Raw genomic sequence first — 24,427 nt, 5'->3', positions numbered from 1 at the left:
CCACTAAGATCCGCAAACAGATCTGACTGGGTCCTCACAGAGTCGCAAAGTCTACCCAGCTAGTTAAGTACTCCTGGAATCCACGGTAAGCTCTCAGGGCTACTAGCGAGCCACAAAGCACATGGACATGTTGCAATTCCTCGAAATTGGTGTGATGATTGGGAGCGAAATCATGGAAGGCGACTGGAGGAACATGAGCCTGCGCCCAGTTGGGTTGGGGAGTGGATCTTAATCCAGATGGGACTCGTGCATATCACCGGAGACAAGGATTGCGGCATATTCACTCGTATTATTCCCGGGAGATGAGAAGATCTTCGGCCAAATCTGGAAAGTGCCAATGTCAAATTGCGATCAAGTGATCGGCATTCCAGAGCACGGAAACTGAGACATACTCATCTAGGTAGCCCGAAAGGCCGTCGAGGGTTTCCAGCCGGCCTGAGCCTGAAGCTTCCGGTTGCCGGTATCTGACTAATTTCGCGGTATAAGAACAGCGGAACAAGACCCGTAGCAGTGAGTAAAGGGTTGTCAGATCTTCTCAATTGCTGTTCGTAGAAATTAGCGGTTTTGCGATTTGACGCGGCCTATGTTGCGCAAGACCTTGAGACTGGGTGGTCGAGGGTTCAGACCTTGTTTCTTGTTTGATTGTAACCTTTGGTAACAGTATGGTTTGTCAATGTAGCCACTGGGCAGTCGTAAAGACGAACTTTATACCTCAATCGAATTCTTCACTAGCATATGCATGTAGTACTGACAAAAGCCATGTGTTCTTATTGATGCCTTCGCCCAATATCTTGATCCAGGTCGCCACGTGGTGGTCTAAACAGGTTTGGGGGCCATTCAAGTTTCCACCATGGAATGCAAAACACCACCAATCCAACTGTTATGATATTGCCTGAGGTCCAAATAACAGCACGCATTCCACAACCTCCGCCTCGAGGTCGTATGCAACAAAAGCAGCTGATTCCTGACTTTTCGTTAGTTTGCTAATCTTTGACAGTCTGCATTCACACACACAAATACTTTAGCACAGCTTCCTTCGACAATAATTATCGAGCTATCGCCAAACCACAGCATCATGTCATACCGAGGCCCGGCGAAGAATCCGCTGATAGTGTTATCAGATGGAGTATGGACTGGTCGAGAAGCCAACTCAGAGTCCAACGTACAACGGCTGGCAAATTTGGTGTGGGGAGAATCTGGGCTGCCTAGAGACGATGACTTCGCACGCCTCCACCCTACAGGAAAGGCCCATTATGTCAACAGCGTGCCCGTAGGTAGCACGTTCATGGAGTAGAAGACCCTTTCTTGACGATCCTCTTGAAGAGAATATGGCTAACCGAGGCCTTCAAGCCATGTAATTCACGGTCTCAACGTCCAAGACATCGAGCAGCAATGCATAGATACCTACGAGTACCTAGTTCACGGCTACACCCCACAAGAAACCGAAATATGGATGTTTGGTGTTTCGAAAGGAGCCTTTATCGTCCGCTCCGTCGCGGGCATGATCAATAATTGCGGGATAGTGAAGCCAGTATACGGTCTGAACGGGGATGTTGATGTTGACAAGACACACCAACTCTGCCAGGAGGTCTATCGCATCTACCGATGTTCGTCAGAAGCCAACACGCCAAAGTCAGAGCAATCGCGGATCTTTAGAAGGAAGCACAGCTGGGCGTTGATCGGAGATGGAGACGTCGTCGAATCGCCGATTCGATTCATGGGGCTTTTCGACTCGGTCGGGGAACGCGGCATCCCAGAGTTCGCGGGCGCGGTCGGCGTTGACTGGCCCAAGTTGCATGACCACCACGTATCAAGCGTCGTCTCCGAAGTCTACCACGCCGTCTCGCTACACGACCGCCTGTACGCTTACCAGCCGTGTCTGATTTCCCGCGACACAGAGTATGGACCGTCGTACGGCATTACGGAGCGTTGGTTCCCAGGCACGCACTACGATATCTGTCGACAAAGTTTCAAGATTGTGAGGGGCGTGCTGCCGCAGCGACTCGAGAGTCTTCTGCCGGCGTGGGCTTGGTCTAGCAAGGCGATCAAACCGAACGAGGTCTTGAGCGATCTTGTCTTCAAGTGGATGCTGGAGTGCATCGACGCACATGACCCCTCGGGACTTGTGATACCGAAGAACACGCTCTACCATGAGCTAGATGGGCTTAAACGCAGTATTTTGGAAGGGAAAAATACTGGCGATGGCGACTTTTACAACCACATCCTTCAATTTGCCCCGTTCGGACGATACTTTGACCTGGTGTTGTCCGCGGCCTTCGGAAAGTGGCAAGATAACCAGCTTTATAAGATGCTCTTCGCCTGCAGGCCTCGTCTAGTTCCCGAGTTCAACGCGTCAGTGTACAATTACAGAGGTCCCGATCCTAACTTGGATGGGAGAATCATACAGAAGCTGGCCAATCTCCCATCAAGTTCAACGGCACCCGAGAAGGAACCTGAAACGCGATACCCATCGACATCATACGATGGATGGCTCTTGAGGCGATAGACCTGATCGAACCTTGGTGCATTGTGTATATTGCTGGAACTCAGGCTCAATCTGTGGAGGTTCAGCTCATGGAGATAAGTGCACTACGGGTGTAATGTGGATACCATGCTTGCATGGGCTGACAAACAACTTCGCACATATTCTCTGTGATTGTGTACTAATACCTAATTACGACTATGAGTTATCTCGTCTCGAATGAAAATCTTTCTTGTCGCTGGTCTTATGAAGTAGAAAATCTAAACTTTAAGGAAAATGGTCGTTAAATCGTTATTAAGACTCGAGGAGGCGTATTTGACCCGCCTTCCGCGTCCATGGGTGGACCAAGCTCTTGGTCCACTCCCACGTATGGATGGCCATGCTCATCGTGCCGAACAAGAAAAAGGGTATCAAGGTGTTGGCGATCATGTATAGCATACCGCCAGACCGCTTGACGATGTCGTAAAGCTCGCCACGAATGATGCGCAGCGACTCCTCCTCGTTCTTCCAGGGCCCCACAAGGCGGAACTTTGCATTGAAGTTGCTACCCATAGCCCAAGTGTACAAGGCCTTGAAACCCTTGGAGTAGACATAGCTGAATCGTGGTGCTGAGCCCATGTCGAGGGCTAGCTGGTATACGTAGCTCTCGTGGTCGACACCGCGCTTTTCGGCCCACGGGTCTCTGCCACATCGAGGGTGGAGTTTCCAGTCGATATCGTAGCCGGGTAGGGCGTTCGAATCCAAAGTGAGTCCTTTCGACGGTGTTGTTAGGCCAGGGACGTTAGGATACTTGGATCTGAGTAGTTGAAGGGTCCAGTATTGGGTCTGCATCTCGGCGAGGGTGGGGATTGCACCTGGGAAGTTATGTTAAAAGCAACATTCGTAGGGAACATCTGTGGTGAAAGGACTTACCCAAATTCGGCCGCACGAAGCCAATAAACCCTACTGATACATCGCTGCTGTGGTAGATGGCTCGTACATCGGCTGTGTCGGGTGTGCCATAGCTCTTATCGAGGAAAGGGAAGCGGCGGGTGTAGCCAGTTGCAAATAGAATAACATCAGGCTTCACCACCATCTGCTTTATCTTCTCCGACTCTGGTCTACCAGTGTCGCGGAAGTGCAACACACCATCGTCGTCAACGTACTCGGGCCAAGGCGCAACGTCAATGTATCGACCCTTGGTGTCGACGTCAAGCTCTTTGATGTAGAAGAAGAATCGGCGTATCCGCTCCATGGCCGAAAGAGGCGGCCGCCAAGGCGCTGATAGGTATGGCACGGCACGGGTGGATTTGGCCGGGAAGACTGCAATCTTTGGTTAGCCGGTTCCTGGATATGTTGGTGCGGATGACTGCATACAGTGATCGATGTGCATCCTCTCACGACGCATGCCGCCGACATGTTGGTCCCAGCCCTCAAGCGTCCCACCAATTAGCGAGAATGTAACGTCGATCTGTTGGTTGTAAAAATCCCAAAGCAGTTGGCTCGACTGCAATTTCTGGGGAACATATGCAGTGTCGAAGAGACTAGCGATGGAACAGTCAACGGGTTTATCGTTTACTTTGCTATTCCTGCCCCAGAACCCGAACATGATTGGTGTCGGTGCAGTCTACGACAAGTCAATATCAAACTACACAATATATCTTCAAAACATCGAGGCTTACCTTGGGCGCAACGACGAATCCATCTCGGTGGCACATCACGACATGTCGAACGGTTTCTGTCGTCGCCGCGAGTTGACCGAGGTCTTGACCAGTCTCTCCCGTGCCGACGATGACGACGGTGGGTTTATCGCTCTTGACATCTCGTAGTTGATCTCGGCTCTTGAATTGCGATGAGTGGAGGACCTTGGGGACCTTCTCCAGCCCCGGAATGTCAGGAATACGGGGTTCGAGGTTGAGTCCGGAGCAGACGGCAACGGCATCACAGTCGTAGTCGAAGGTTGTGCCATCTTTGCGGGTGACGGTGACGATATGCCCTCCGCCATCTACTCTTTCAGTGCGAGTGACCTTAGACGAGCATTCGATGTGAGGTCGAAGCTCGAACCGATCACAGTATTCATTTAGGTACTGTACATAGACAGCCGGGGTGACATAATCAGCGGCATCTCGGGGCAGGCGGTGATCGGAGAAGGCGGTCAGGTATTTAGACGAGACGAGCTATGGCCATGCTGTCAGCCTCAACAAACCTTTCTCTCTATCCGATGGGAATGCATGGTTTGAGGAATAGACAGTGGGTTGAGTTCAGTAGTGGCAAACTTACTTCAGCGTCCTCGTACACTCGATACTTGAACGTGCCTCCGATATCATCCTCGGCCTCAAAGACCCGGATCTGGATAGGTTCAATCGCGAAGAACAAGTGTGCCCATTTCAGATATCTCGCCGTCGCCAGACCCGCGGGTCCGGCACCGATGACAGCGACTTTGAGAGGCATATTCGGTTAGCGTGCGTGGCCGTGAACTTTCGACGTGCCCTATCTGCAGGGTCCTCCGATGTCGTGAAACATGAAGGGACGTCTTTCAAGAAGGGGGCACCACCCTCCACCGCCACGAGAGAATAGCAGAAAGCGAGAAGGTAAGGGCACGAGGGATAGCGGGAAATTTGGTGAGGGAGTGGGAGAAAAGTCCGCTCATGAGACGATGTGGGAAAACGGTCGGGTCTTATGGCTTACCTCACACCTTGGACTAGCATCGTCCGCACAGACAACGCGGTACACCTTAGTCTAGGGACGACGGCGAATCTCGGTGGGTGGAAGGGGAACCGAAGGGGAGGGAGGTGTGGTAGCGAAGATGGAACGGTCAAATTCTGGTTTGGGTCGGCCCAGTCCAGTCTCGTCTGGTCTGGTCTTACTTTGCCTTCCCGAGTCTCTCGTTTTCCCGACAGCCCGTCAGGAGTACTGGCAATAGAGAGAGAGAACCCCTACACCAAGGCCAGGAATAGGAAGAGGAAAAGGACCGGACCTAACACCGAGCTAATGGTTCGGGTTCCATACGTGCGTATGGGCGAACCAGTCCGTCGGAGGGATCCTCTCGACCCTCCCATGCTAGTGAACCCAATTGTGAGGTTCGGTCGTGGTGGATAGACCTTGCCAAGGGTGCAGTAGCGCCACTTAGTCCCATGCGACAACGAGGTCTTTCCTTGTTCTCGTCATCAGACCCTCGAGACCTAAGCGGGGTAGGCAATATCTCCAGCGGGGCGGTCTCCGCGAGAGGGATCGGCTCTTGAGTGGTGTGTGGTTTTTGGATTCCATTGTCTTAGATTGGCCGAGGATGTCGTCTTTCCTCTCTTCGGGAATGTGATATGTGGGAACCTCTCATATCATTTTGGAGCCCCTCAACCCTCTGGGTCCGGTACTTGAGAATTGGGACGTGTGGAGTTACCAGTGTTTATGGAAACTCACTGGGATTCGCGTCAAGGTATCTTCTGCTAAGACTCGCAATCGACAAGATGACTAGTCCCATCCGGCCAACTTTGCGAATCAGTGACCACTCGGTCTGGGCCCGGCGTTCATTTTGGCTCAAGTCTCAGGGGCACAAAGACAGCCGCCATGCAGCGCCGCGGCGTAGCCCCAAATGCTGCAAGACAAAGCGTAACGGCGCCCCCGGTGGTTCCGGCGATTTCGTCCGGGCTAGTCTCGCGTGAGTCTGGCGCCTGTCTGGGTGCGCCTGGCATCCTCTGGCCCAAGCTGCGTTGCCACACCCGCGTCGCCGACTCGAAACTCAATCTGCTGTCATGTCTGTCATTTTGGATTACGGTGTGTGATGAGTGAGCCGTTTTACGTGCGTACTTTTGGTTGTGATGATAACTGGCTCATCGGCTAATGTCTGTCACATTTCTGCAAGCATATCAACTTCCATGACGGCGTCACATCGCCAACTCTCCACGTCGAAAAGTCAAACCGTTCTGACCGCCACTTCGATTCCGAAACTTGATCCTGTCAATCGGACCCGGACGACTGGGTCATTAAATATCCTCCTCGGTCAGGGAGACCTCCACCTGTCCTCAAACTTCATTGGTCTCGGCGCCGTAGCATGAGTCTCTTCCCGCCCCTTTCGTCACCTTATGGCCGAACCACCATGATGTCCTCACGCTGCATTCGTCTGCTGTTACATAGCCGTTATCCACAGCTTCAAGAAGTTTCGCTGGATTCTCCTCCACCGCTGGTTTAGCGCTCCCCTTTTCGTCGCCAATGATTCTTCTACGATCACCATGATCCTTGCCTGGGAGCATATGCGGCACATCCGCAATTCCCGTCCTGCTTGCGGATAGTCCCGCGCGTCCCCAAGATGGGGCTGCCAGTTGACTGCACTGTGTTTTACTGACAAGTCTTGACCAGTGAGACAGAAGCCAAGATGTTAGGATCCAGTTTGCGGAAGTCGTTTGCCAGGATCCATGGCATGCTCCGGTCTTACACGTATTTGTACATAGATAGTAGCGAGGCACTAGGCGTCGACATCCACCTGCCAGCGACTCGCGTTGATTACGGCACTGGGAAGACAACCCCTGTTGATAACCAAAGATACGACATTCTACGACTCATTGATTGCGTAGATCTCAACGGCACGTTGAGCACAGCGAAGCCGCGAGCTATGCGACAGAATTTCGCAAGAGTTTCCAATCTCATTGTTGAAGACTAAGCGCAATCTGACAAGTCTAGTACCCTCAATGACCAGCGTTGGATTTCTGTTCTCGTCCAGCTCTAGGCTTCACCAACTTGAAGTCGCGAAACTCAACAAACTTTGAATCACCTTGACCCTTGAGCATGTATTAGGCCTTGAAATGGAGAAATACTATTGTAGCTAGGGTGCAAGCTCGGCAACCGTCGGAACTCCATCGCTTTGCGCGCGCGAAGGCCCCATTGGTCTCATTCGAACCCGGCCGCCCCCCTTTGCCCTCTCACCCACTACTTTTCTCAGGTTGTCCAATGCTAATTCATCTTTCCGTCTCGTCTCCTTCGGGGGTTCTTCCATAACTAGAGGCTCATCACTGCTCGCCGGTATGAAGAACCAAGGACGAGCAACCCAGTTGGGCATCCCGCTCGGTTTCGGTGAATAGTTGACGTAAAACGGCAATGTCAACTCCATGATTCCAACCTCTTTGCGGAACGCGACATCATCGAACTTGGTATGTATATCCGTGTTCATGATGCTGATCTTGCTCCAAGGAGCGACAGCAGCTTCGGTGATTTTATCGACCGTTACATGAGTTGCCAGATTGATTCCGGACCAAGACGCAAGAGAGGCCGTCGTGCCCATCTTGAATCTCTTCAGTGCCGTCATGTTGCTGCTCCAGTGGTCGAGCAGCTCATGCCAGGACAAGCTAGAGTGGTAAAACTCGGTCCAAGTGTCGTCGACAAGATCAATGTCCCAAGTGGCTGGCAAGTACCCACGATTCGAGACTTCAACGTCGTTGCCGTCGGCGTCTTGGACAGTGACTATGGTGTAGTCGCGGTCTCGGTCCAGATCCCAAATCTCCCATTGAGGGATTGTACAATATGCTTTCGATACCACCACGCATTCATCGAGGTATAGCTCCTCTATCCCGCCAGCTAAGCTCTGGCTTCCGAGAGAAGCAAACCAGTCTAGCTGCCACTCATGACTGAAGCAGTATCTTCCCAGACCTAGGACCTTCAAGTGCGGAAATCCAGAGCCTGGTCCGCTGCCGGGATTGATGAGGCGGAAGTCAAACTTGGGTTGGTAGCCCCAGATATCGTCGTAGTAAAGAGACAAGGTTGTCAGGTTACAGGCGAGCTGTGGTTTGAACCACGAGGTGAGTTCGCGAAGATAGAGATCTTGCCACTGGTAATTGTACTCAGTCGGCTCATCCTCCAAGTTGTCCCATAACGAGTTGTCCGGGTCATCAGGTGCTACCATCAACTTGACACGTTTGAGCGTTGGAAGGGCCATTACTTGCTGGAAGATGGGCCAATCCGCGAGGTGCTTCCGATGCAATGGGTCTTCCGTACCATGATCTTGGCCCTCGTTGATATCCTCAGCTAGATTGAAAATGGCCAATTCCTCTAGCTGGATTTTGGGAAATCCGCCATCAATCAGCCTGTCCTCTACGCTCCAAGACATGTCCGGGGTTTTCAAGTCTCCCATCCAGGCAAAGTCTTCCGACGTCCCCAGGCTCTGCGACAATTGAACCAGATCCTGATCATCTTTACTACCGCCGTGTATGCAGTAAAAGGCAACAAGAATGACAAAGCGCCGAAAGCTGTAGATATCATAGAAACGATAACTCGTGGAGTTATTCGGTTCAGCGTTCTCGTCGCCGTCATCTGCATAGTCGGTAAACTTCAAGTTCAGAACTTTGAGCCCGGAGAAGTATCTGAGGTAGGGTAAAGCCTCAAGGAAGTCCATAGGGAAAGGGCAGTAATCCAGAACCGCGCGAGCATCACATGTGACCTCTCTCACATGTCGCCGAAGGTTTGTATCTTTGGCAATGTGCGTGAACCGGTCGCAGAAAGGTGGCTTGAGTAAGATATGCTGGAATGATCTGGGGGTTGCTGCGGCGGACAGAATTTTGCTCCCCAGCCGAGCGGCGTGAGCCGTCGACTTTGACGTGTGGGCAAAGACGAGTCCAAGTACCTCCACTGGTAGCCGCGGCAATGGAGAGGGACTCTCAGCCATCGGTTCTTCAAGGCCAGGTTCGGCCGGGGAGGGTGGCTTCGTTGCGAGATGGTCGGAGTTGTGTCGTTGAGTTCGGATTGATGACATTGAGGGAAAACTAAAATCCAGAGTGCCCCTGTCTCGGAGGAACAAGAGCCCCGCACATCTAGTCCGCTGAGATCATTGGCGAATGAGGCTCAAGCGTAGTGAAGTGTCGCAACCTCAATCTAGTAGATTGGGTCCTTGACCCTCAAGGTAGAAAGGAAGATGGAACGATCCTTCTGCAAAGGGGTGTCCTCTCATACTTGTTAAAACATGACCCATATCCTGAATGGAACGTGGTGGTCTGATGTGAACCGCACATCTCCATTGGCTCAGTGTCGGAGTTCAGAGGCAGTTGAATTGCGCTAGCGGCTGATCACTATCGATGGAAGGCACGCATAAAATGCACTTGCCTGCAAAGGCCAATGACCCTAGTTACTCAACATAATGTTTCTAGGTCTCTGGGTGACTTGATACCTTTTTTTTCTCTTTCTTTTCTTTTCCTTTTCTTCTGATGCTTATATGTAGCTTAGACGCTACATGTACGGAGTAGCCATCGAGATTTCAATCTGCGAGAGTATTTAATTACAACTTACCTATCCTACGGAAGTGCCGATTACCATCGTCATATGGCACGACCATTGCAGTTAAGATAATGCCAAATTTGGTTATGACGATTTTAACTAATCTAAGAGCCTGAAAGCTGCGAAGAAGACAGTGACAAACATCGTTTTCCAAACGTAAAAGGTCTCGAGTAGAGAAATACAGTCGTTTGATAGAATCAATATCGCAACGGCAGGATATAATCAATACTCATGATCCCCCTGCATCAACTGTAGACGATGACCAATCGCAATGTGATGTAGGCTCTCTCAGAATGACTAAAAAGCAAAGAGGGTGGTCGTTGGCGTTCTAGCATTAACAATCTTCCTCAGGATATGACTGATCAAGAGTTTGGATGGAAATGAGGCGAGACCCATCAATCAGCGACCAGGACATGAAGCCACGGCCCAAAAAAATACGCGGAGCAGGAGCGGCCTCCGCAGTCTGTTGGTTTGTTGTCTCCTCGCTCAACGAGGAAACCAAGGCCGTTCCACTGCTAAACGAGCCAATCGGGTTGGTCTAAGGGATGCAATTCTGTAGCTTGCGGCTTCAACGGAAGCACGATATTGGCCGTAACCCTTGCTTCGCATCAAACATCCTGCTTCCGGCCGAAAACATGGAGAAAAAGACTGGAGACGATGGTTGGAACGTGTTCATGTTGGTGTTGGCTTGAGGATGCTTCCCTTGGGACGTTATCTTCCCCTCTTTCTCACTTTTGCCCCTACATCTCACTCCTCTCACTTCTCTATTGCTCTCCTTCTCACTCTTTCTCAATTTCGCGCCCTTCCTCAAAATGATAGCCGATCGCGCTTCAGTCCCTCGTAGTAACTCGGGCTCCGACAGTCACCGGAGTGATTCCTCGTCACCGGTCCCAGCAGCCGCGATAGCAGCGGACGATGGGGCTTCAGACGATGACGGTTACCATGATGCAAGCGATGATAGCTCAAATGCATCTACATCTTTGGCATCAAGTGTTCGAGATTACAACTTTGAGAATAGGCGTCGCTACCATAAGTTCAAAGAAGGCCGCTACATGTTACCGAACGATGATCAGGAACAGGATCGCGAAGACATGAAGCACGCTATGCTCGTGCATGTATGCGAGGGCGCTTTGCATAATGCTCCCTTGAAAAGCCCGCAAAGGGTCCTTGACATTGGCACTGGCACTGGAATTTGGGCTATGGACAGTAAGTGTTGCGTTAAATGTTCAGTTGCCATAAATGAAAGCGCTGGGAGTGCTGATCGTTGAAAACATTCTCAGTGGGCGACGAGTATCCAGAAGCCGATATCACTGGCCTTGACTTGAGTCCGATTCAGCCTGCTTATGTGCCACCAAATGTGCATTTTGTAGTAGACGACGTCGAGGCTGATTGGCTCTACCCGGATGACTCAATTGATTATATCCATGTGAGAAATATGGCTCCGGCACTCAAAGATTGGCCAAGACTGCTTTCGCAGGCTTATAAGTAAGGATTTAAAATTATGTCATGGCTGCCAAGTTGCCCTACTAAAAAGAAGCAGAGCCCTCAGACCGGGAGGTTGGATCGAGGTGCAAGACATGGTGTGGGCGTTTGCTTGCGATGATGGCACAGTCGGCCCAGACTACGCTCCCAGGAAGACGATGGACCTTCTGAAAGAAGCCTTGGACAAGTTTGGTGTGGACATAGATGTGGCCGATAAGTTTGCCGACCGTATTGAGTCCGCAGGCTTCGTCAATCAAATCCATGAGGTCAAAAAGGTACCAGTGGGCACTTGGCCAAAAGAGCCTCATTTGAAGACGATCGGCAGTTACTGTGCTGCCGTCAACTACGACTCCTTGGGGGCAGTGACGAACGTGCCGTTTACAAAGGGATTGGGCTGGACCCAGTTGGAGATCGAGGTTTTCTTGATTCAAGTGCGCAAGGATTTACTGGACAATTCCAATCACGCGTATCATTACTATCACTCTTACTCTGGCCAGAAGCCTCTGGAAGCGGAGAGCTAGACATAGGCGCGGGGTTTCAGGTCAGACAAACATAGTTCCGAAATTCATTTCACATTTCCCCCACTAGATCTTGCCGCTACACCAAGGCTGCAGTCACGTCAAGTTCAAAGTTTCTCGGATTCTTTGACTGGCCAGATGTATCCGCATAGAGTAGAATACATGACTTGGGTGTGCTCCACTTTTAGACAAAAACTTACTGCCATAGATCATGACCACAACTCTAGGTTTGCTATGGGGTATGTGGGCGGCGATTATCAAGTTGCTGCCTTACCCCAGTGTCGCGAAACCTCACCGAGTCGTCTTAAACAATACCAGATTATCTCTTCGAATGCAGTCATCTCATTGAATAGAACTCGCAAAGCTGTTGAGGGACTTTCAGCGTTGTCTCGCGGTGGTAAACACAGATCCTTAGTACGTGCCAAAAAGTAAAAAGTGAAGATGGAACTAGACATACTTCACACCAGTCACAAAGCCCCAATTCAGTAAAGTAGCACGGTGAGGCGAAATGTTACCCAGTGTTTGCATATGAGGTCTTTGTCCATTGCTCATCGTGGTGCCGACTCCTTAGACCGTATTTGCGTGATCCCATTTTGTGGCCGCAATGGAGATTAAAGGGGTCGATTCATCATCTAAAGTTTCGGGCGGCTGCTGAAGTCTCATTGCGGGCAGTATTTCTCTTCAACCTCTAGAATAAGGTGGTGCGAAAACTCTGATGCTTCGCTATCGTGACAACCCAACTCAAAGTCAAAGGCAATCGAGACCATGGCGCGGTAAGCACTTGAGAGAGATCCTAGATCAAGTGACAGAAATTGCAGACCGCAAATCCCATTTCTTGATGGATGCACGAGATTTAAGAATTGTATGAAGACATCGCAGCAAAAGGCCATATACGCAGGATCGAGAGCTCGCTGAATTCCGCGGAGAAACACGATGACCATCATCCGCGAAGTCCGTGATAAGTGATAGTAGCACCGGGTTGGTCAGACACAGGAACGTGCTCATGGCGGTCAGCTCCGCTGTTGGCCTCTGCTCTCCATCTTCCCCATCATGAAAGGGGCACACGTCACGATGCAACTCAACAGCCCTAAGATGGCAGGACGGATCTCGGCCGATGGGAATGAATGGACTAATCACCGCGCTAATGAGCGCGCGATGCAAACTCGTGTCAGGACCTTGGCCATCACAATGATCGTGTCCACTTACCCGCTGCCCCCAATAACTTGGCAATTCTATCAGGCATAGTTCGTAAACAACCACCCAATCGTGGTCGTTGCCTAACGATCCGGACCCTCAACTCTATAGTGGTTCCTGCATGAGCCTCACTTTGGAAAGAAACATCTGAAGTATAAGAAACAGAGACAAAGTAACTGCCCTCCCTCCTTTCTCGTTTCTCTCCTCTCTTCCAAGTCGTTCTTTCTGTACATTCTGCATTATCAACTTCAACTGCAACTCAGCTTCACGCTGGCGTGATTTTGTCACTCTTTCAAATCAATTTCACGCGTCCATTCTTTTATCAAACATTACATTCTTTTTCTGGTATTACACAATATGCGTTTCTCAGCAACCGCCATTTTGGCTGCCGCGGCCGCAACTTCGGCGTCTGCCCAGTCTGTCATTGGCACGGCTTACGGCTTTGCTAAGGGTGTCACTGGTGGTGGTAGCGCCGCCGCTGCCATCCCCTCTTCCGTCGACGAACTCACTCAGTGGCTTGCCGACGATACCCCCCGTACCATCATTATCGACAAGGAGTACGACTTCACAGGCACCTCTGCCAAGGGCAAGGGCTGCAGCCGTAAGAGCTGCACAGTTGCCAACGGCGGCCAGCTCTTCCTTGGAGACCTCTCCTGCGGCACCAGCGACAACGTTGCTACCACTGTCAGCTACGACCTCGCTGCTACCGAACCCCTCATCGTCGGCAGCAACAAGAGCATTCTCGGCTCCAAGGGCAAGGGAATACTCAACGGCAAGGGCCTTCGTGTCAAGACCAACGCCAAGAACGTTATCATTCAAGGCATCGAGATCACCAACCTGAACCCCACTGTTGTCTGGGGAGGTGATGCCATCGACTTGCAGGGCGGCAACGATGGTGTTTGGATTGACCACAACAGAATTTCCAAGATTGGTCGCCAGTTCATCGTCACTCACTTCGCCGGGTCTCGCGTCACCATTTCCAACAACTACTTCGACGGAGCCACCCCGGCTTCAACCACCTGCAACGGCAACCACTACTGGACTGAGATGCATCTTGGTGATGGAGACCAGATCACCATCGACAGAAACTACTACGTCAACGTCTCTGGCCGTTCCCCCAAGCTCGGCCCCAAGGGTACCTTCCACACTACCAATAACTTCTTCCAGAACGTCCAGGGCCATACTTTTGAGCTTTTCACTACTACCCTCGCTCTTATTGAGGGTAACGCGTTCGAGAACGTTAAGCAGCCTTACGTCGGCCAGGTCTTCTCCAACAGCTTCAACGCCCCCGATGCCAAGTCTGCTGCTGCCTGCTCCTCCAAGATTGGCCGTGCTTGCGTGATCAACAGTGTCGACTCCAAGAGTGGCCAGTTCAAGGCTTTGGCCCAGACAAACGTTCTGTCCACCTTCGCGAAGCTTAGCGGATACCTTGTCAAGCCCGTTGCTGCCGATACTGTCGCCAGCCTTGTCGTTGGCAACGCCGGTCCCGCTAAGCTTGGCGGCTCCGGCTCCGGTGCTACCCCTACCACTGTTGCCACTTCTACCCGCAAGGCTACCTCTGTCATTGCCGCGACTCAGAGCGCCAAGGTCACAGTTAAGGCCCCCTCGACTCACACCCCCAAGGTTACCCCTACTGCTGTCGCAACTCCCAGCTCTGGCGCCAACCACACTTCCAAGGCCAAGCCTACTCCTAGCACTCCCAGTACTCACACTTCCACCAAGAGAGCATCCTGCCAGCAGACTGCCGCTGGCAACTCCACCGAGTCGGCCATCGTTCAGATTTACCACCAGTGCGGTGGAAAGGGCTGGACTGGTGCCACCGTTTGCGTCGCTGGAACTTCCTGCGTTGTTCAGAACGAGTGGTACTCCCAGTGCGTGAGCTCCGCTACCAGACGCAGCGCCAAGGCACTCCGTCGTGTCTAAAGATCTAGACATTGTATACATTAAGACCTCGTAGTCTTTAAAGCTAAGGTGTGACTGGATAGCACCCAGTTTCTCTTCTTGAAGATAGTAGTTTATAGTTGGCCTTCCGGCCTTGTATCGAAAGCCAGCCGATAACCGCGGTAGCACATAAGAAACATACGTCATGATCGAGAAAAATCCCTTATCATCTCCGTGATTCGTCTGCCTTTCTGATTTAATTACACAATCACCCGTTATTTGAGGACCTTATGGTACCTTGGTCAATATCCCGGAAGGACCTGAATGGCAGGTGAAATTCCTTAGGCTCCAAACAAGTAAGCAGATGCCTCATTTTGTAATCCTTATCAGTAAGGTGCGTAATGTAGACGAGAAGCCTCCGCGAGACTCATGTTGTGAAGCAACCAATAATGCATGCTTGAAGACACTATTGTGAAGGTACATACACTTGTTCACCATAGTATTACTTTGACTCTGCTACTTCTTGAATGCCGAAGTGGTATTGATGTCAATACAACCAGCTAAGGTTTCGATAACAGGCAGTGACATGAGTGTTCAGTTGATGTAGCTGGCCCAATCTCGCTGCTTGCCGTAGAGTTGGAATTGTTTGTGGAGGTGGGATCGTCTAGTTGATATTGTCCCTTTCTTGCTTCGTCCTAAGTCTAGAATTTTCTTTCGAGCGAGTGTATGGAAGACATCCAGGTGTCTTTGAAGGCTCTCGCTACGAAACACATTATAGGGACTCACGAATCTAGCATATCGACTGGTAGCTGGCAGTGTCGTGGAGATAGGGGCAAACAGGTGATTAAGAACCTCGGATCCCGAATATGGACGAACACCTGCGTCGGTGGCACAGCTTACTTTACTGTGTATGTTTGGTCTCCACAGTCTGCAAACTTCGTGTTAACCCGGTACCCCACTCTCCTCAAAGACCCAGCGAGGATCGGAGTACTCGGTCCTCTGAGCCGGATAGTGGCGGTCGTTGTGGGAAATGTGGGTGTTTAGCTGATGCCCGCCAGAGCAGAATTTCGTGCCGAGCATGCGAGCAGCAGTCCATCCATTCGAGCCAGAGGGAACTTAGAAGTGGCGTAAGCATCTAGGCTAGAATCTCTACTGTCTCTACCTCATGTTCGGAGTGATCAGTAGAAGTCTGCCAGAGGGTTGACATGGAAGCACATCACAATATGAAGATGCCCCGGCAATTGTGGGCGTGGCGCGATTGAGATGGCGATCTTGAGTTATTATTTGCAAACCAGTCAGAAATCTTTGCTACTTCCACATCACGCACATCCATGTCCTCGACTACAAAAACGGTCCATTTGTGCCACTGTGTTCTTAAGAATGGTTTTTCCAGTCGATAAAGGAATCAGTGGTGCCCGAACAGACATGGATGGACGGATGTCAAGTTTTGCAGGCGCATCCAGCACATCTGATGTCCTCCTCCTCTTACAAAACTCTCTAATCCTCTTGAGAGTGACAAAACCCCCCTCGAAATCCAGCCCGGGGCACTTTGAACCCACGGACGTGCGATTTGCGGAGGGGCATCGTGGCCGTTTGTCGCAGAGTCCACTGCTGTTGTTTGGATCGGAACCAGGGTGATGTGATGTGATGATCTGAAGGCGCGCAGATCTTCCACTATTTCACCTTCGGATGACCCATGCCATCGGTTATGTTCAGACGTTGAGTTGGAAGCCACGAGGCCAAACAAGACGATGCACGAAACCTAGTGCCCGAGGGCACGAGTGGAAGGCGTTTCCGCACAGGCCTCTTCTCGGGCGATCTACTGTTTCGAAATGCGATAGATTAACGCACCGCGGACGACGATATCATCTTTGAAAAGTGCCAACTGGTTGCTTGGACAGTTGTGGCAAAGGTCGCACAACTTCAGGAGGCGTGATGGTCTGTCGCCATCGCAAGAGTGTGATACAGTGACACTTGACAATGCTACCCTTCAACCCTTCCGTGCCTTCTATTCCTCCATAATATGATCAAGGGTCGGCTTAAGCGGCTAGGTTTTCGTATCTCTGTAGTGTCATGCCACCACTTTCAGTGGGGAGGGTCTGCTCGGCCACAGTCGAAATTGAGGACAATGACCCGGTTTCTGCAGCAGATTGGATTCCCCATAGGGCCATTTTAGACTCTTGCACGAGTCGAAATCATCACTTACCCTGTATACAAGGGTCCAGTAGGCCAACGGTATTGGTAAACTCCATCAGCCGGCAGAAATTTGACACTATAAACCCCTGGATGCACAAAGAGGGCGAGGGTGAGTTCGACTTGGTTGACAAGTCCCGGCGTTGAGTTCCCGAATTAAGCAACCTTTCCGTCAATCCCACAAAATAGCCTTGCAATCACGGCTACCAACACCCGTTGAAAGCACTTTTTGGTCTAAACATGCTGCCTCCTTGTTTCACTAAAGTGCGTCCTGCCTCCTCAAGTCTAGCCTGCATTTGCTCGCTTGTTTAAGGAAGTTGAAAATAACACCCGTACTCAGTTAGACCAATTCAGTCAAAAGAGCTTGTTTTCACCACTTTTGCTCTTCGCTGCGCTGCAGCTCCGCATCCACATTCAATTCATCCTTCACTGAGAAATGGGACTTGTCGGTCGGTTCAGAAGTCTATGGGTATGCTCTTGATTCATACGAGCGGCATTCAGCTTGTCGTCTCTGCGTGAGAATATGAGCGCACCACCATTACCCACCGATGGATCGGTGCCGTTGACACCGGAAGGAGATGCGCCCCAGGCTCAGACGGACTTTGTCTACAGCGATAGCCAGGCCAACGCAACAATCGCATTCGGCGCCATCATCACGATTATCACAACTGCCTCTGTGATCGCTCGACTTTACACGCGTTATTTCATCACGAAGCAAGTTCGCATAGATGATGCATGGGCCCTACTCGCTCTGGTACGATTAAACCTGACCCGCCACAAGAAGCAAGCCTACTCACAAGATGCATAGTTCAGCACTATTGCTGTGAACATCATGCAGAGTGTTTTCACAAAAGTGTATCTACCTACCATGCTGGCCATGGTCACAGCCAGTAACGAAGGGTCAAAAGTAAGCCTTCACTGTTGACTTCAGCGCTTCATCATATTGACGATGCCGGTAGATCCCTTATGCCGTCGGGATCACATACAACATTGCCATGGCCGCCTTGAAGATGACTTTCCTATTTCAGTTCTATCACATCTTCCGGAACGTGCGCATCATGAGAAGAGTATACGTTGGCGCCATCATCTTTGTCGCCGCTTGGACATTGGCACAGATCTTGCTCCAGATCCTGATCTGCTTGCCGATAGAAGCCAACTGGGATCACAGTGTGCGAAATGCCAAGTGTCTTCCGAGCGTGCTGTCGACGTACTTCAATGCGACAGGAACATTGGTCACCGATGTCATTGTTCTCTTCTTGCCTCTTCCTACGCTTTGGAGCTTGAAGCTGAACAGCAGTCAACGTTGGGCGGCATTGGGCGTGTTCGGCATTGGTGCATTGTGAGTTATCTCAGCCGCTGGCATCTTTGGCGTTTACTATGTAAAGGAACCTTGACTCACATGCATCCAGAGTTCCCATTATGTCGGCTGGTCGTATCTGGAGTTTGACACACGCGCCGCCGAAAGGGTACATGAGTACAGCGTGTTGGACGATCGCGGAGCTGGGAGTTGGCGTCACCACGGCATCTCTGGCAACCATCCGTCAGCTTCTGGATCGAAAAGTGAACGAACTATTCCAAAGACACCAAGAGATGGCTCGGCGACAGTCTGCCATGGTGACCGTCGGGTCGCAGACGAATACGGCACAACAGTTCAACACTCGGTCTAACGGCAGCGAAGTCGATTTAATACACGGCAGATGGCCTCACACAGGAACAAACAGCGCTCTCAGCAATCATGGATCCCCGAGATCAACAAGTTCTTTGAGCAAGGTCTTTGAGGTATTCACTAAGGAGAAGTTCCTTCGAAGCTCAACGGGCGGTAGTCAAGGTGACCAGTCGGGGTTGAATCTGCAAAATGGTGCGACAAGCACTATGGTTACGACGTCTCGCAATCACAGTATCTCTATGTCTGAAGGAGCCGCTAATTTCTTGGGCGAATTTGGCATTCTAGTAGAGAGAACTTGGGAGGTCGAAGAGATCCGCATGGAATAGCGAGATAGCTGATGTGACCGTAAGTCCGGTCAACTTAATGAAGTAATATGATGTAAATGTGTAATCATTTAAGAAAGCATTGCATCTTGGCCAATGATCGCCCAAGACTCCAAGCGACGTTTGCGCGCTGATGATTATCGGCATGTACCCGCCCCTCACGCCCCCTCGGGGGTCGATACCGAACGCCGGCCGAAGTGTATGGTCTCCTAGCCGCAAACTCCGAGATCCACACGGGCCCGGCAGCGGGACACTCCTGCAAGTCCCGTCGGAGTGATGATGCGGATTGGTGTTACGGTGAGGGTTCCTTGGTGATCCTAATACAAGCATCGGAGGGCCTGTTTCGCCTGGCCGTAGCGGAGTGACATGTATCCGTTCCAGGCCCTTTAATCAGTTGAGGGCGTCCTCATGACATCAGAGTAAGCTGAGCAAACAAAAGGGGGAGCTGGGATACGATGTAGAGTTAGCGCCGGACGCCCCAGGAATCCATCACCCACAAACCGTTGCCGGCCTGCACAGCGACATCGTGGTAGACAGGCGCTAGACCTGTTTTAGAAGCATCCTGCGCCAGATGAGAAACAAATTATCTCTGGGATGAGATCGTGAAGTCCTTCAAACTGAGATGCGATCCGCGACGTCGTCAATGATGCGTGCATACTGGAGATACCTAAATCTCGTCTGGACATCAAAACGTCAAGGTTGGCCGAGATCCCAAATTTTGAGATGTATAAATACCCAACGTGAGCGAAACATAACAAATAATAGGTCGGGAAACCAACAACATTTATCACTCCGTATCAGAAGCATATCAGCTTTTCTATTCATCACCTCACGGAACCTTCTTCTTTCAAACCCCCCTAGTCTCTTATACTTCCATACTCTCACGATGCCTACCAATCAAGCCGCTTGGCTGACAGCTAAAAAGGCCAAGCCCTTGCAGGTTCAGTCAGCCCCATACACACCAGCAGGTCAGAATGAGATCGTGATTCGAAATAGAGCTGTAGCTATCAATCCAGTCGACTGGTTCAAGCAAGAAACCGGCGACATACTCTACGACTGGGTCAAGTACCCCTGCATCCTCGGCAACGACGCCTCTGGCGATGTAGTCGAAGTCGGCCCAGGTGCTCAGGACCGGTTCAAGATCGGCGACCGTGTTGTTGGCCACGCCGTGGGTCTCGACAAGCGGAGCAATAAGTCATCAGAAGGCGGTTTTCAAGAATACGTTGCATTGCGAGCCGACCTGACTTCTCAAATTCCCGATTCAATCACTTTTGAAGAGGCCTGTGTAATACCTTTGGGTGCTTCGACTGCTGCCTGCGGTCTCTTCATGAAGGACTTTGTCGGTCTTCGACATCCAGACGTCTCCGCAAAATCCACAGGAGAGACGCTCTTAGTCTGGGGCGGCTCGACAAGCGTGGGGTCCAACGCCATTCAGCTTGCCGCTGGGGCTGGTTACGAAGTCATTGTGACAGCATCCCCGAAGAACTTTGACTATGTTAAGTCTCTCGGTGCCGCCGAAGTTTTTGATTATCGCAGTCCGGCTGTTGTTCAAGACATTATCAAGGCATTCCAGAAACGGAAGTCTGCTGGCGCAATCGCGATCGGAGCGGGGTCTCTGATCCCCTGTATCAACATCATGGCCTCTTGCAAGGGCCGCAAGTTTGTAGCGCAAGCCAGTGTCGCCGGGCCTGGTAGACCGCCCACAAACGTTTCGGAAACTGTTTCGTTGCTGTGGGCGATGGCTTCCGAGAGCGCAACCGCGACATTCAAGTGCAAGACGAGCGGTGTGAGAACCAAGTTCATCTGGGGAAGCGATCTTATGGCGAACGAGGTCGGTGCGGCGATTTACCGAGACTTCCTACCTCAAGCACTGGCCCAGGGCAAGTTCATCCCGGCTCCCAAGCCGCACGTTGTTGGCAAGGGCTTGGAAGTCATACAACAGGCATTCGAAGTCAGCTACAAGGGAGTCTCGGCGAAGAAGATTGTTGTGTCTTTGTGAAGATGAGTGCCGCCCGTACTTCGTCAATCACGAAGTTGGATGTAATAGCGTTTTCTTTTCGTGCCTGAGTCCCTTCATCTATCAATACTCAACGCAAGCCTCTTCTACATAATAGTACCAAATGTGAAAAATCGCTGCGAAATGTTCGAAGCATTGCAAACGGGAGCCTAGATCCCATGGCTTTACGTTGATGACGTACTTAGCTTTGCCGCGGACCGAATATCCTATGTATTACCACTACTATTCAGCCATGGCAGAGAACCACGTGGTTTGTTGGCTTGAGTTGATGCCATCAATGATCATCCAATCCTCTTCGATACGTTCACTTCGGGGTAGCGTCTTCGGGTAGTCCCGCTGCTGAAACAGAGCCTAGAGGAGCATTTACCAACCGATTGGAAATACCGCGATTGCGATGCACAATAATAATCAGACAAGCAACATCTGATTTCTTTGGCAAAGTCGAGTGACAAAACCCATTAACGAATCATGGCCGAGCACCCCAAATAAGTGCAACACTACAGGGAATGGCCCAGTCTGGAGGACATGTCATTAGACGAGCCCCATGCAGATCGCTCAGAGATAAGACCAACCGAGACTGTGTATGGTCGTCTGCTTGACTCCCTGCAAACCTTCACGATTCATGCGCATCTCCGGCTCCCACAACGGACTAGACGCTACAAACGGAGGGGCAGCGGGCCGCCCGCTGCAAACGCTGGACTCGCTTTCTAAGCCAAGCTTCTGGAACCGAACGTCAGCTCTTGGCATCGTGAAGCAAATAGGACTTTACACGATTATGCGTTCGAATACTCGTTCAAAGCTCGGGCTGGGCCTTGACAACTTCATCCATTGCCTAAACCACTGTCTTCTCAGTTCTGAGACAGTACTGAATGGTCGGGGTTATCTCCAACAAGGCAGGAGATCTTAGGACTACCTATCGAAATGGGGATTGATGCATGTTCTCCTCCTACCAGCCGGGGTGGCCATGTTGCCGCACTCTTTTTACCCCAAGATCCTGACTCGCGACGATAGAACAGATAAACAGATATGCCCATGTATACAATACCCCAAACTCTTTTCAAAACCTGCAGAAATTCCCTCTTCTCGACGGCCGGCTGAGAGGTACTCGCGAGCTTCTTGAAAGACTGTTTCGAACGCTTCAACAATGGTCGAGATGGGACAACAGGGACGTCAAGTACATACAAAGATCAAATATTTTGATGATCCAGGCGTACCTTTGGTGCCCATGATAATTGGAGGGTAAGATGCCAATTCCGACTCAATTCGTTGGAAAGCTAATTTGTGATAAAAAAGTCCGGAACCCGGCAAGCCTCAACCCAAAGTCGAGATCCCAACAACTATCACCGATATCACTGGCAGAGAGGATGAATTCACGCTCGATGTTCAAGGTTTCCACTATGTCAAGCATCAAAGTCGATTAACCAACTGGGATGATGATGAGGAAATTAAGCGGGTAAACTACCCTGAGATGGAGGAACTGTGCTACAAAGTCCTATCCGAGACCGAGAACATGTGAGTGACTCCCCGTTCGTGTTGCGATGAAGCTTTTTCTGCCCGCCCGAACTACCACAAGTCTAGCATGATGCTGACACGCATAGGCCCAAGCCCTGCCTGGTTCATATCATGACACACATCATTCGTCGTGGTCCCAAAGACGGCGAAGGCCCGAAGGGTCCGGCGCCGTTGTATGGAGTACATGTGGACCAGTCATTTAAGGCAGCTGAAGGAGTTGCCGAAAGATGGCTGAAGGAAAGAGCAGAAGAATTGCTCAAGAAGCCCCGATACCAGATTATCAACGCAAGCAAACTCTGATCCTCGCACAAACTCCAGATTAGCTGACAAAGGTCCGCAGATGTGGCGACCCATTCGCCCGATAACTCGTGACCCTTTCGCGGTCTCGGATGCCCGGACTATACCAGACTCGGACTTGGTGTTTGTACCAGTACGATTTCCGGATCACGACACTGAAGCCGTGGAAGTTCGTCCGCCCACGGCTTCGCAGCACAAGTGGTATTTCAAAGACCAGCAACAGGTTGATGACGTGCTGTTTTTCAAACAAGTGGACTCAAGCACGAAGCCTGGTGTTCCCAGAAGAGTGCCTCACTGTGCTTTCAAGGATACTGACTTGCCAGAAGGCGCTGGTGAGCCGAGAGCGAGCATTGAAGTCAGAGCATTTGTTTTCTATGATGAAGACTAGGTACATGGGGAAGTGTCTTGCAGCTCTGGCACATGAGGACATGCACATCTGAAACAGTCCGTTTCGATATTTTGAGATCAAGCCAAGGCCCTTGAGATACTTCTCGCCAGTGCCAAGTGAACGGGCGACGTCGGGTGTAGACTGTTAATCCACATATATTCATTAGCAGCATAGGTGCAGTTGTCCCATTTAGTGTCTGGCTCGGGCGTCCCACTAGGCCAGGTGTTAGTCAAACATATCTTTCGCCGGGTATGGGCTTGAAAATCCCGTCTTACTTTTGGTATGCTGAGCAGTATGTCGTCGTGTTCTTATAGACTGCCGTTTCTCTGTAGCGTTCGGGCGTATTCATGACTCTGTCAAACAATCCATAGGTATCATACTGAAATACAGTCACATCTACGTGAGCCTCTCGCAAGTTCTTAACAAATACTCCAAGGCGCTCGTTCCAGTCTGCTACCGCGGCTTTCTCAAGAGGAATCCGCTCTCCAGCGGCGCTGGATTGAGTTGTTCTCGGCATCCGCTCGAGCGGCGGTACATTGAGGAACAGGAAGTTCCGAGCACCCGCCTCGTAGACTTCTTCCACCAACTTCTCGTACTTATCAAAGATCATCGGGTGAAGGTCCGTGGAGTTGCCATTGGTATAAGACTTTCCAATGTCGTTGATACCGATAAAGAAGCCGAACAGGGTAGACTCGACATCCCAGGTTTGGTTTGTCCCGGTATAGTTGGGGATGAATCCCTCTTCAACTTGACTCACAACGTCAATGCTGGACGTCACGAGACTGTTGTCGACAGTGGCACCGCTCGCCGCGAAGTTGTAGGTCAATAGTAGAGACGCATTATGTTTGGTGGTCAAGTATTGGATCCAATTTTCTCCATTTGCGCTGGTCGGGCCCGGGTACGTCGGATTCCCAAGGGGATTGGCAATGGAGGGTTGATCGTGAGTGACATAAAATCCAGTCCTGGTATAGGAGTCTCCACTGTATTCACATCAACCCTAGAATAATCGTGTTTCAGAAGCTGTCAACTTACAACGTGAAAAGTGTCTTCAGACCAGCGAAGCCTGGGTATGCTGTGATACCTTGGGTCGCCAGAACACCAAGTACCAGTAGTGTTGGAAAACTGTAGAATGACAAAATCATAGTTGTGATGGGCCTCTCAGGTGATCTTGTCTAGCTCATGAAATGTCCACATGTGTTGTCAAGAGTTAGTGAGGGAAGGGACTTTGAAAGACTTTTTAT

At 50.9% G+C, this 24,427-nt stretch overlaps 11 protein-coding genes across 11 annotated transcripts; 7 read left to right on the top strand and 4 right to left on the bottom strand.

Annotated features, from left to right (window-relative positions):
* Window positions 1–1,075: 1,075 nt before the first annotated feature.
* Window positions 1,076–2,506, top strand: CTAM01_10137 (uncharacterized protein; the record flags this gene model as incomplete). The annotated part of the gene is made up of 2 exons (XM_060526153.1): window positions 1,076–1,290; window positions 1,351–2,506. 2 exons carry the CDS (start codon window positions 1,076–1,078, stop codon window positions 2,504–2,506), a joined length of 1,371 nt encoding a protein of 456 aa, XP_060379288.1.
* Window positions 2,507–2,776: 270 nt separating this feature from the next.
* Window positions 2,777–4,912, bottom strand: CTAM01_10136 (dimethylaniline monooxygenase; the record flags this gene model as incomplete). The annotated part of the gene is made up of 5 exons (XM_060526152.1): window positions 2,777–3,336; window positions 3,395–3,784; window positions 3,839–4,088; window positions 4,144–4,638; window positions 4,742–4,912. 5 exons carry the CDS (start codon window positions 4,910–4,912, stop codon window positions 2,777–2,779), a joined length of 1,866 nt encoding a protein of 621 aa, XP_060379287.1.
* A 1,113-nt stretch (window positions 4,913–6,025) lies between these two features.
* Window positions 6,026–6,247, top strand: CTAM01_10135 (uncharacterized protein; the record flags this gene model as incomplete). Its single annotated transcript, XM_060526151.1, has 1 exon — window positions 6,026–6,247. One exon carries the CDS (start codon window positions 6,026–6,028, stop codon window positions 6,245–6,247), a length of 222 nt encoding a protein of 73 aa, XP_060379286.1.
* A 233-nt stretch (window positions 6,248–6,480) lies between these two features.
* Window positions 6,481–6,906, bottom strand: CTAM01_10134 (uncharacterized protein; the record flags this gene model as incomplete). The annotated part of the gene is made up of 1 exon (XM_060526150.1): window positions 6,481–6,906. A coding segment is annotated over one exon (426 nt), but the record flags the coding sequence as incomplete, so codon positions are not given.
* Window positions 6,907–7,277: 371 nt separating this feature from the next.
* On the bottom strand, window positions 7,278–9,110 carry CTAM01_10133 (uncharacterized protein; the record flags this gene model as incomplete). Its single annotated transcript, XM_060526149.1, has 1 exon — window positions 7,278–9,110. The coding sequence occupies one exon, from the start codon at window positions 9,108–9,110 to the stop codon at window positions 7,278–7,280; it is 1,833 nt and encodes a 610-aa protein (XP_060379284.1).
* A 1,417-nt stretch (window positions 9,111–10,527) lies between these two features.
* CTAM01_10132 (TAM domain methyltransferase) lies at window positions 10,528–11,718 on the top strand (the record flags this gene model as incomplete). Its single annotated transcript, XM_060526148.1, has 3 exons — window positions 10,528–10,921; window positions 10,996–11,200; window positions 11,256–11,718. The coding sequence occupies 3 exons, from the start codon at window positions 10,528–10,530 to the stop codon at window positions 11,716–11,718; spliced, it is 1,062 nt and encodes a 353-aa protein (XP_060379283.1).
* Window positions 11,719–13,266: 1,548 nt separating this feature from the next.
* Window positions 13,267–14,832, top strand: CTAM01_10131 (uncharacterized protein; the record flags this gene model as incomplete). The annotated part of the gene is made up of 1 exon (XM_060526147.1): window positions 13,267–14,832. One exon carries the CDS (start codon window positions 13,267–13,269, stop codon window positions 14,830–14,832), a length of 1,566 nt encoding a protein of 521 aa, XP_060379282.1.
* A 2,674-nt stretch (window positions 14,833–17,506) lies between these two features.
* On the top strand, window positions 17,507–18,975 carry CTAM01_10130 (uncharacterized protein; the record flags this gene model as incomplete). The annotated part of the gene is made up of 4 exons (XM_060526146.1): window positions 17,507–17,737; window positions 17,792–17,890; window positions 17,943–18,322; window positions 18,393–18,975. The coding sequence occupies 4 exons, from the start codon at window positions 17,507–17,509 to the stop codon at window positions 18,973–18,975; spliced, it is 1,293 nt and encodes a 430-aa protein (XP_060379281.1).
* Window positions 18,976–19,858: 883 nt separating this feature from the next.
* CTAM01_10129 (zinc-binding dehydrogenase) lies at window positions 19,859–20,971 on the top strand (the record flags this gene model as incomplete). Its single annotated transcript, XM_060526145.1, has 1 exon — window positions 19,859–20,971. One exon carries the CDS (start codon window positions 19,859–19,861, stop codon window positions 20,969–20,971), a length of 1,113 nt encoding a protein of 370 aa, XP_060379280.1.
* A 1,162-nt stretch (window positions 20,972–22,133) lies between these two features.
* Window positions 22,134–23,186, top strand: CTAM01_10128 (cephamycin biosynthesis protein CmcJ; the record flags this gene model as incomplete). The annotated part of the gene is made up of 4 exons (XM_060526144.1): window positions 22,134–22,228; window positions 22,283–22,501; window positions 22,588–22,681; window positions 22,842–23,186. 4 exons carry the CDS (start codon window positions 22,134–22,136, stop codon window positions 23,184–23,186), a joined length of 753 nt encoding a protein of 250 aa, XP_060379279.1.
* Window positions 23,187–23,263: 77 nt separating this feature from the next.
* Window positions 23,264–24,328, bottom strand: CTAM01_10127 (fungal cellulose binding domain-containing protein; the record flags this gene model as incomplete). The annotated part of the gene is made up of 3 exons (XM_060526143.1): window positions 23,264–23,399; window positions 23,462–24,166; window positions 24,219–24,328. The coding sequence occupies 3 exons, from the start codon at window positions 24,326–24,328 to the stop codon at window positions 23,264–23,266; spliced, it is 951 nt and encodes a 316-aa protein (XP_060379278.1).
* Between the last annotated feature and the right edge of the window lie 99 nt (window positions 24,329–24,427).

Source organism: Colletotrichum tamarilloi, assembly GCF_030869305.1.
Source record: "Colletotrichum tamarilloi strain Tom-12 chromosome Unknown Scaffold_44.1, whole genome shotgun sequence".
Classification (NCBI taxonomy): domain Eukaryota; kingdom Fungi; phylum Ascomycota; class Sordariomycetes; order Glomerellales; family Glomerellaceae; genus Colletotrichum; species Colletotrichum tamarilloi.
The sequence above is the reverse complement of the archived record's forward strand: the minus strand, read 5'-3'. Positions and strand labels throughout refer to the sequence as shown.